The sequence below is a fragment of the Papilio polytes genome, unplaced genomic scaffold, assembly GCF_000836215.1.
Source record: "Papilio polytes unplaced genomic scaffold, Ppol_1.0 DF824091.1, whole genome shotgun sequence".
NCBI classification, from domain to species: domain Eukaryota; kingdom Metazoa; phylum Arthropoda; class Insecta; order Lepidoptera; family Papilionidae; genus Papilio; species Papilio polytes.
The window spans coordinates 398,532-408,719 of record NW_013525113.1 but is presented as its reverse complement, the minus strand read 5'-3'; the positions used below and the strand labels follow the sequence as shown (position 1 = coordinate 408,719).

At 32.9% G+C, this 10,188-nt stretch overlaps 4 protein-coding genes across 4 annotated transcripts in view; 2 read left to right on the top strand and 2 right to left on the bottom strand.

Annotated features, from left to right (window-relative positions):
• The window catches only part of LOC106099947 (26S proteasome non-ATPase regulatory subunit 11), a 1,410-nt gene extending 807 nt beyond the window's left edge, over nucleotides 1–603 (top strand). Inside the window, exon 2 of the mRNA XM_013278639.1 lies at nucleotides 3–603. Coding sequence (XP_013134093.1) covers nucleotides 3–551 — 549 coding nt within the window. The 3' untranslated portion in view covers nucleotides 552–603. The remainder of the gene's footprint in view (nucleotides 1–2) is intronic.
• A 209-nt stretch (nucleotides 604–812) lies between these two features.
• On the bottom strand, nucleotides 813–6,153 carry LOC106099953. Its single transcript, XM_013278647.1, has 10 exons — nucleotides 6,119–6,153; nucleotides 5,738–6,050; nucleotides 5,182–5,356; nucleotides 4,346–4,425; nucleotides 4,116–4,271; nucleotides 3,529–3,675; nucleotides 3,264–3,401; nucleotides 2,858–2,962; nucleotides 2,480–2,582; nucleotides 813–2,131 (listed from the first exon to the last, which is right to left on the bottom strand). The coding sequence occupies exons 2-10, from the start codon at nucleotides 5,971–5,973 to the stop codon at nucleotides 1,952–1,954; spliced, it is 1,320 nt and encodes a 439-aa protein (XP_013134101.1). The 5' UTR covers nucleotides 5,974–6,050; nucleotides 6,119–6,153; the 3' UTR covers nucleotides 813–1,951.
• LOC106099945 lies at nucleotides 6,069–6,658 on the bottom strand. Its single transcript, XM_013278638.1, has 3 exons — nucleotides 6,427–6,658; nucleotides 6,256–6,340; nucleotides 6,069–6,189 (listed from the first exon to the last, which is right to left on the bottom strand). Exons 1-3 carry the CDS (start codon nucleotides 6,530–6,532, stop codon nucleotides 6,069–6,071), a joined length of 312 nt encoding a protein of 103 aa, XP_013134092.1. The 5' UTR covers nucleotides 6,533–6,658.
• A 773-nt stretch (nucleotides 6,659–7,431) lies between these two features.
• Nucleotides 7,432–10,188, top strand: part of LOC106099944 (zinc finger protein 674) — a 3,927-nt gene continuing 1,170 nt past the window's right edge. Inside the window, exons 1-5 of the mRNA XM_013278637.1 lie at nucleotides 7,432–8,127; nucleotides 8,372–8,485; nucleotides 8,940–9,074; nucleotides 9,467–9,611; nucleotides 10,143–10,186. Of these exons, the coding sequence (XP_013134091.1) occupies nucleotides 7,577–8,127; nucleotides 8,372–8,485; nucleotides 8,940–9,074; nucleotides 9,467–9,611; nucleotides 10,143–10,186 (989 nt within the window). The 5' untranslated portion in view covers nucleotides 7,432–7,576. The remainder of the gene's footprint in view (nucleotides 8,128–8,371; nucleotides 8,486–8,939; nucleotides 9,075–9,466; nucleotides 9,612–10,142; nucleotides 10,187–10,188) is intronic.

Here is a 10,188-nt window from a genome sequence, read left to right as displayed (position 1 = left end):
ACGGTGCAGACAGTCCAAAAGCTCTCACTGCCCTTAAATATATGTTGTTGTCTAAAATTATGCTCAACCAGGCAGAGGAAGTTGGTACTATCTGTGGTAGCAAAGCTGCTTTGAAGTATGCAGGTAAAGAGATGGAAGCAATGCGTGCTGTGGCTACCGCATCACATAAAAGATCATTAGCAGATTTCCAAGCGGCCTTAAAAACTTACAAACCTGAACTGGAGGAAGATGCAGTTGTCCGTGCACATTTGGGGGCTTTGTATGATACAATGTTGGAGCAGAATTTGTGTCGTATAGTTGAGCCTTATATGAGAGTGCAAGTGGAACATGTTGCTCGCTCAATCCGTCTACCTGTAGTACAAGTTGAAAAGAAACTGTCCCAAATGATTCTGGATAAGAAACTCAATGGTATCCTGGACCAAGGGGAGGGTGTACTGATAGTGTATGACGAGTCACCGCTGGAGAAGACTTACGAAACAGTACTGGAGACCATTCATCACATGAGCAAGGTAGTTGACACATTGTACCAGAAAGCAAAGAAGCTATCATAGGCCTCTGTATATTGTTGTAGCTTTTAAAATATATATCAAAGTGAATTTCTTTTTCAAGAATTTTATAAACAAAAGAAAAACATTTTACAGAGCCCCTTCATTTAATCATTCTTAATAAAAAGGTTTTTTCAATTAATGCAACATGAGGTTTAAACTAAAAAATAAAACACTTCTCTATTTAAATAATCCTTTACTAGTTTCTGTTTAATCTTGTTATTTTAAATATTAAAGTTTGCAACATTCAGTACTAATCCTTATTACATTTTACAGATTTTCTTTTTTTTTTTGTCTAACTTAAGCTAGTGACAAATTATAACATTCTGTTTTATTGAGAATAAAAGCCGTTCTCCTATATTATTGTTTGTTTTGAAACCCCCCACCTTTGAAATTTATTTGCATGTTTAATGTACACAAATACATTAGTATTTTCAATTGAAAGGTACATATACAAAATTACATTAGTCATAGAATTGTAGAAAGCTTCTAGAACTTTCTAAAGAAAAAAACATGTCGAACGTTCTAAACAGAAACCAGCTAGTTTACACATATATTGAACAATATATATTTGTATTGCATTTTTTTAGAGTTCAATGACTTATGACATCCTTCCTTGAATTTTACTGTTAAAATTCCAATACAAAATATTTGTTTACTCAAGTTGAATGCATAATTTGTATGTGTTTTTACTCAATGTTTGATATTGCAAGTCACTGAGATCTGACCTAATTAACCTTGTGTGCTCTTTAAAAGGAAATTGTGTTGCAAAGAAAATTACTCCAAGCTGACAATAAAGCTTTTGATTTTTGTGTTGGAATGTTTTCATACTCAAAAATGTTATAAAAAGTTTTTTATACATCTTTAAAAGTTATAAATATAAATAATAACTGCCAAAATCTTAGAGAAAGCCAAAGACTAGGTCCAATTGTAAATTAAACAATTTCTATTCAATTTACTCAGTTGAATAAAGAGGTCATGTTATAAAGAAACTTAACTACAAAGTGTTTGAGGCTTTGTATATTCATGCATTTTGTTTTAGACAACTGTTTCTTGTTTATAGCATTGTATATAATCTGCAGTCAGTCCTTACCTTGAATATCCATATAGATGGAGGTTAAGGGCCTGTCCCAACAAATTGATAAAAATTGAACATCTAAAATATGTGTTGGAAATATCATATTTTCTTCCCTTACAGCTTATCAGCCAGTGGTGGGACAGGCCCTTAAACTTTGAAATAATAAAAAAATAACAAAAATAATTAAATCAACTTTATTCTCTTTTACAAATAATTATACACATACATTAACATTTATTTTTATGTACTTACTATTGCCGAGTCACAGTTTTTGGGTTTTATTTAGTTGGGTTGAGTTACATTTGCTTGCTGTTGTGAGGTTGTAGTGTCATATAGCATTGTTGAGTCTGTTGAAGTCGTCAGTGTCCTGCGGCACATCCCAGCGGGGCTGCCAGTAGCCGGGCGGCGTGCGGGGCCGCGCGGGGTCTCGCCGGCCGCGGTGCCGCGAGCACTCTGACATCTTCTGACGCAACATTTCTGGATTGTCCTTGTATAGTTCATCGTAGAACTGGGAATAAGATTCGGAATAACTAACTACATATGTATAGCATTCACAGTGTCATTACTTAGCTAACATTCACAACTTAAGTATAAAGTAAACGAAACAAAGTATATTACGTTAATTTTTGACAACTTTGAATTCATTGAAATTAAATTATATGAAAATTAGGTATATCATACTTCATACTAATACTAGCTTTCGCCCGCGACTCTGTCCGCGTGGAATTTGAAAAAAAACAAAAATGAGTAGCCTATGTGTTCTTCCAGACTATCCAAGTCTGAAAGAACACAGGCTACTGGCTTCTTTTTTTATTCCAAGCGGGCGAAAGCTAGTTTTAATATATTGAGTGGTTACCTGTTTACATTCATCACAACTCCATCCAGGTAATGCAAGTTTCTCGGCTTTCTTCCTCACAGTTGGCTCTTTAAATATTGATTCAACTGGAACTGGTTTTGTTCTGAAATATGTTGACAATTAAAATAGAGTTATGAATTAGAGAAAGTCACTTTGAAATAATCATAATAAATGCAAAAGTTTAGATGGATGAATGTTTGTTAGTTTGTATGTACAAGGACTGAATGGATTTCCAAGGAAATTTGACTTAGACGTAGAGGACAATCTGGAAGAAGTTATAGACTACTCACTTTTTTTTAAATGTCACACGGACGGAGTCGCGGGCGAAAGCTAGTGAGGAATAAATTAATATGTTTGTTAATATATTTGGTAACTTACCTTTTGATAGAATCTTTGTTATTAAATGCTTTTGTTGCGAAATTGTTGTCAAGTACTGACAAACTGGCTGGTATATCACTCGGTGAAGATGGTCTTTTGATTGGGCTGAAAAAATCCATTAAGTTGTTTTAATTTTTTTTCAAAGTCAATATTAATATAATATAAGTTGGCAAACAAGCAAGAAGCCACCGAAATGGAAAGCGAACGCTGCCCATAAACATCTGCAATAGCAGATGCGTTGCCTACCCTTCATTGACGGAGGAGGAGACGCACATAAAGAGGACATGTTCCATTGCATCTCCTCCACCGTCAAATCCACTCTACCTTCCCATCCTTTCCTCTTAAGAAAAGTGTGGAAAGGGAAAGGGACAATATTTATTATGTAATTTTGTTTTCTGTATTTCACCTGCTTGGTTGCCCATCTTGTTTCCTGTCGAACTGATTAATTCTTTGCAACAAAGATATACTTTCATTTGCATCTTGACTGTTTTCTTTACACTGTAAGTGTAACATTGGACTTTGAGGTTTAGGACTTTCAGCGAACCTGGAAAATTAGAGAAAATCTAGATAACTTTAATAAGTAATTATGTTTAAATGTAAGCCATGAATTAATACAAAAATATATGTTTTGTTGATCCTAGTTACGTGAAATATTTTATACATTTTCATACCTGTTTGGAAAATTGCTTAGAATATTAATAGATTCTTCAACTTCTTTAGGAGCTGTTATTTTAGATAAATTTTCATCATCATAAGTACATTCTGATTTCAATTTGAATTTAGACGGTGAGGTACAGGTTTTTTTTGGTGTATTTAATCTGTATACAAGATAAGGGTAAAATGTAATATGTAGTAAAACTAGTTATAATTAATTTTCTCCTACTGATTGTAAAAAAGTATAGATAAATACTGAAATATTTCCATAATATTTCTTTGTAAATGCAATTTTTAAATAACTATGAAGTTATACTTCAATAGCTTTGCTTTAGATTCCTTCATGTGGAAGGAATTGAAAAAAAAAACAAAAGTGAGTAGCCTGTGTTTTTCTAGAATATTCCCTGCATTTATGCCAATTTTTTTTTTAAAAATCGGTTCAACTGTTTAGATTACAAATTCTAACAAAAATCATCTAAAATTCCTCATATTATTATGATTAATAGACTTTCCCTGTTTTTTTTCACAAATTGAGAAGAATGGCCTTATTTTTTATACAAGTGTTTTGATAATGGAATGATGGTTGTTATATTGTTTTACTTACTTATTGGATTCTTTCAAAACACTAACTTCTGCAGTAATATCTTCAATTTTAATAAATTTGTTTTCTTTATTGTCACAAATAGCTTCTTTACTTTTTAATTTACTTAATGATAGTGTTTTCGTTTTTCTAGGACTGCTTCTGGATAATGATTTATATCTGAAAGTTAAAAATGTTAAATGAATATTAAAAAACAACTTAATGAATCAATGCATGTATTTCTTGATACTTACCCAGAAGAGAAATTTATAGATCCACTTGTAGGGGATGGGAGAATTGTATCTTCATTTTCAAATAATTCCTTCTTTACATCCTATAAAAAATAGATTTATAAAAGTACAAATTATATATGACGATTAGATTGACATCAAAAATATATCAATACCAATATTATAAAGACGAAAAATTTGTATTTTTGGATTTTTGTATGTATTTAATTAATAAAAAGCTACTGGGCCGATTTTAAAATTTTTTTCACCATTAGAAAGGTAATTTATCTGTGAGTAACATAGGCTCTATTTTGTATTATTTTTTAATTTCACGCAGGCTAAGTCGCGAGCAACAGCTAGTAAAGTATAAACACACACTTTTCTGTGAATCAGCAAGTTTAGAATAATCCATCATACTAATATTATAAATGCGAAAGTTTAGATAGATGGATGGATGTTTGTTAGAGTTTGTAGCTAAAACGGTTGAATGGATTTCGATGAAATTTGGTATAGATGTAGAGAATAGTCTGGAAGAACACATAGGCTACTTACTTTTGTTTTTTTATTGTATGCGGACGGAGTCGCGGGCGACAGCTAGTTTTTAATAATGCCTACACTAACACACTTTAGGCTATATGTTTTAATACTATAAAATTTAGGGGCAAGTAAAGTGAGAAAACGGTTGAAAGGGCCAATACCAGCAAAGAAACAATGTTGCCAGTTACTTAGATTCTCAGTCATCATCATTTGCATTTAATTTAAGTGACGCAAATACATGATCTTCTTAAAGTCTGAAATTTCTCTGTTGATATTACAGACTGCATTTTTATTATATGTACAGATTACATATTTATGTGTACCTGTGAAATGCCATTGGAGTTATAGTCAGAATCCTTTGGAGAACATGTTAAATCCACAATAGTTGTTGCTTTTTCCTTAACAAAGTTCAAGCGAGCTTGCCTAAGTTTGGCATTTGATTTTTGTCTCCCTGGTGTTGTAAATACCAGCTTTAACATTTTCTTCTCTGGTGTTGGCCTGAAATAAAGTGTTTTAAAGTTATAAAGTTTATTTACTTATCATGGTTTTGATATGTACATGCTATGTATTATATAATTGGTCTTGTTTTCTTTTAAATACAATAACCTCAAAATTTACTAGTAAGATGGAAAGAAGAACAGATTGACTGTTGCTTGCAACTATGTCCATGTGAAATTAAAAAATTATAAAAAACATGCTACTATGTTATTTATGTTATGTTAACTAACAGATAAATTATCTTTCTAACAATGAAAGATTTTTTAAAATCGGTCCAGTAGTTTTTGAGTTATTTCAATATATACAAAATTACAAACTTTTCCACTGTATAATATTAGTATACATTGTAAATAATTGAATGTAAAATTAAGCATTTTTTACCAAATTTCAGGACATTTCTTTTTTTCTTGAACAACATTATTTATGGCTACAGCTGAAGTAGTGCGAAACTTTTTATTTTGTATAATTGGACTTTTTCTTCCTGAAGGAATGCTGTCCATTTCAGATTCTGTTAATTCTTTATCAAAATCATTTGATATTTTATCATCTATACTTGCTGGTTCAAACACAGGAGATAGACCTTCTGGAGGTGACTTTTTTGGACTTAATGGAGACATCTCACCAGATATAATTTTAAAGGCATCTGTTATTATATCCAGGTTTCTTGTTTCATTGATTTCTAACAGAATGTTTGCTGTAAATTCATATTGTATTATTTTTTATAGCCATCGGATAGTAAATAAACATGTTTTCGTATCTTACCAATTGATTGAATAATTTTATCCTTTTCGCTTATAATTTGTTTTAATGTTTCTGAACTTGTGCAATTGTTACTGTAATTAATAAATAATATGTTAAATACTGTAATATCATACGTTATTAAGAAGATTAAAATTTACCTTTCACATTTTTCTTTCTGTATTAAAACTTGACTTTTGTGACTTTCTAATTCTGAACACATTTCTTCGTATTCCAGCAGGATGTCTGCAAAATTGAAACAATAATGCCAATATAATAACTGTTTGTTTTTATTGATGAACAAACAATTTGTATTTTCACAACATACTTGCCTTTAAAGTTAGCAAAAGATTGAAGCAATGTAGTCTCTAAAGCACGAACTTTAGGTTTGGTACAAGGTATTGAGAAATTCTCAAATAGTTTAGTTCCATTTGCCATTTTTGTTTGTTATGTTAACTAATATGGATATGAATATTATACAAACATTTTTAACAGCAAAAATTTTTGGCGCCACACCACAATCACAACATTCACTTTACTTTGTTTATTTTTGACAATGACTTTAATTCACGTCAGCTGACAAAGTTAAAAAAACTCTTCTAAGCAACCATAGACAATTATCACTCTTCAACTATTCAACTACCTGTGTAAATATTAAAAAATAGCCATTACTTAAATGCAAAAAAAAAATTATTGGCTTTTTATTCTTATCTACTTTGAAATACCAGTCACACTTTTACGCAACTTAAATAAATACCAGAAAAAGTATTTATTATTGAAATAAAGATAAGATTTCAGGATAATATGACAGTAGACACTCTTTTTCTGAATCTCCATCTTCATCTCCCTCACCTTCACACTCAAAGTGATGGCCATAAGCGTATGCAAGAAGTGTGAAGTAAACCTCGATTATTTCATTTAGAGCGGCACTAAGCCTGATTTTTAAATCATTAATATTTTTAGTCTGTTTTCACTGTTATCTATGGTTTTGACAAAAGAAAAAATTGGCAAAGGAAATAAAGACAGGCATCATTTCATTTTCAATAAATAAGTCTTCTGAAAACTATATTTCAGTAATTAAAACTAAGGTAAGCAATATTCATTAATAAAAATAGATAATTTTATTATGTATAACTTTTGTTTCCATTATTTTACATAAATTGTAGTAACATGTTTGACATTTGTAGATGTCGAAACTGAAAGATAGAATGGCTTTTTACCTTTGCTTTGTTGTGATAAAATATTGTTGACATAGTAAATTATAATTATAAATTTTCGCGGGATTTTCGTTTGAATTTTATATCGAATTATAAACATCGCTTCTGTTATAGGTACTAGGTTATCCTTGTTTTTAGTTATTATTTCACTATGTGTTTAATTTATAGGCAGGTTTAGCGCACTAGCATTAAAGGCTGAATTAGTGGTTTTTTAGGTTAATTCTTGAATAAATAACATCAGCAAGTTCCAGCAGATGTTGAAGATATGGAGAACGACGATGACATGATAGTTGTTATAGTCGGAGATGAAGATGAATATGCAAACACATCTTTTATAAAGAAAGAAGTGGAAGACGAGGATCCTAAATATGTTATAGAAGATTTAATAGGGGCTGCGCAAACTTTCGGTGAAGAGGTATCTCTAGAGGACATTTTAATAAAAGAAGAACCACATGATTATGAATATTTAGATGAAAATAATATAAAGACTGAAGTAGACTTTGAATGTGACAATGATAGGGACTTTAATCCAGAAAATGATGGACACAATTTCCCTGATGATGATACCGACTACGTCCCAGAGGATGATGAAGAGGATGCAGTTGATGAAGTCAGTGATATAGAACCTAAAAAGAAGAGAAGATATACAATGATAAAGCCGTGGCAGCAGAAATCTTTTGTGAATGAACTTAGACAACAGTATCCTGAGTTAGTTAATAAAAAGAAGTTAATAAAAACTTTAGCAGGGATAATGAAGACAGTCAAACCTCCTCCTCCACCTTTGGACTATTATATTTTAAATGGTATAATGTTAGAGTGAGTATTTTCATTTGACTACATTTTATTTTATACATTCCATAAAACTTAATTGCAAATATCAACATTCAAATGATAATTGTGTCCCATGCTAGTAGCTGACAATTTAAGTTTCATTGATATTCGTTCAGCCGTTTACGCTACAAACTCTAACAAACATCCATCCATCCACCTAAAATTTCGCATTTATAATATTAGTATGATATCACTGTAATGTTCATAAATAAATTGGAAAATCTTTCAGATGTCTGTATTGCCATCGGTTGTCGGAGACAATCCCGGCGGCCGCTCGCCACTACCAGGAGAAGCATGGTCCTCGCTACCTCATCTGCTATGCTTGTGGTGCTGACTTTAGAAGGTATATATTTGGCATGTAGAGGCAATACAGCATTAGTTGTAAGTGCTAAGAATGTTAACTAAATACATACCAAAATTGATGTACAGTTAAATTCTAAATAAAAAATTGTTTTTATAGATTTAACTAATTGGCTGATAGTCATTTATCGTCTAATAGCTGTTGCCCGCGACTTCGTCTGTGTGGAAATAAAAAATTGTTACGTGTTAATAAAAACACAACTTACGTGTTTATTTATTATCCAGATCTGTTTAGCGGTTTACGAAATAATTTTTAATAAACATCCATCCATCCAAACTTTTCCATTTATAATGTTATTAGATGGAATCATTCTGAAAAGTTTAGGGTTTAAATTCATCATACACATGTCTGTTTCTAATAATCCGTAATTACATTCATAGAAAGTGTATTTTAGATAAGTTTGTTATATTTGAGTACAGCATATAGTATATTTCAGTACAACGAACTTGTACAAGCATGAGAAGCGCTGCAACGCGGGCGACGCGGGCGCAGTGCTGCAGGCTCGCGCGCTCTGCCTCGGCCGCTGCGGCGCGCCGCCCCCGCTCCGCGCGCCGCCGCCGCCGCCACACAAGTACGTCTGACTGCTTACTTAGGGAATTTGCATATGACGCCAAATTAGACAAAACTTTTTTTTACCATAAAAATTAATCTATAGATTTTTTTTAATTTTATTTAAATAAAATAAGTAATAACTCGTGCCAGGAATAAGGAAATTTAAATATTTCTCTTGTATATTTCCGAGTAAACGTTTTTATGAACACAAAATCGTGTATTCTCTCGTCATTGTATTGGTTTAATGTGCTTTTCTAAAGTTATAGCAAGATTTAATCGCTTTTTGACTTTTGATCTCTGAGAACCAATCCAATGTTTTGTCGTTGTTGAGACTTCTGACGTCACCAGTCTCTTTTTAGTCGAATGTATGTACGTTTTTGTTCAATTGCATCAATGTAATACAATAGTAAGTGTGGGCAGGTACTCGTGCGAGCAGTGCTCGGCGCAGTTCGCGACGCGCAGCACGCTGCAGTCGCACCAGTACATGCACCTCGGCCTGCGCCCCTTCCGCTGCCGCGTCTGCCCCGCGCAGTACACCTCGCGCTCCGCACTCTCCGTAAGTCACATACTACTTTTTTCTTCTTCTATTCTGTACTTTGTGTTCTATTTTAGGGTTCATTAAAAACCGGCGCTTCGGTATATCGCGGCACATGTCGAATTATTTTTTTTTCTTTTGAATTTTTTTTATGTAATATAATGTGGCAAACGGAGGAGGAGACGCGCATAAAGAGGACATTTCCCTATGCGTCACCTACACCGTCAAATTCATTTTTCCTTCCCATCCTTTCCTCTTAAGAAAAGTGTGGAAAGGGAAAGGAACTAAAATTAGGCCTCTGGCACCACACTCATAAGACGACACGCGGATATGCATCCATTTCACGCCTGTTTTCTGTGTGGTCGTGGTATTACTGGGGGCGAGCCGGCCCTGCAGTGCGAAGATGGTAAAGCGGGTTCTAACACTGTTAAAAAAATGTTGAATAATAGTATGTCATCCTTTATAATCACTTCGAATTGTAAGTTTAAACTGTTATGGTTTTTAGAAATATAGATTGAGTTTGTGGCTAAGATTGAGTGATTGGTGTCGCAGCGGCACGTGCAGAAGCACAGCGGCGCGCGCTGGCGCTGCGGGCAGT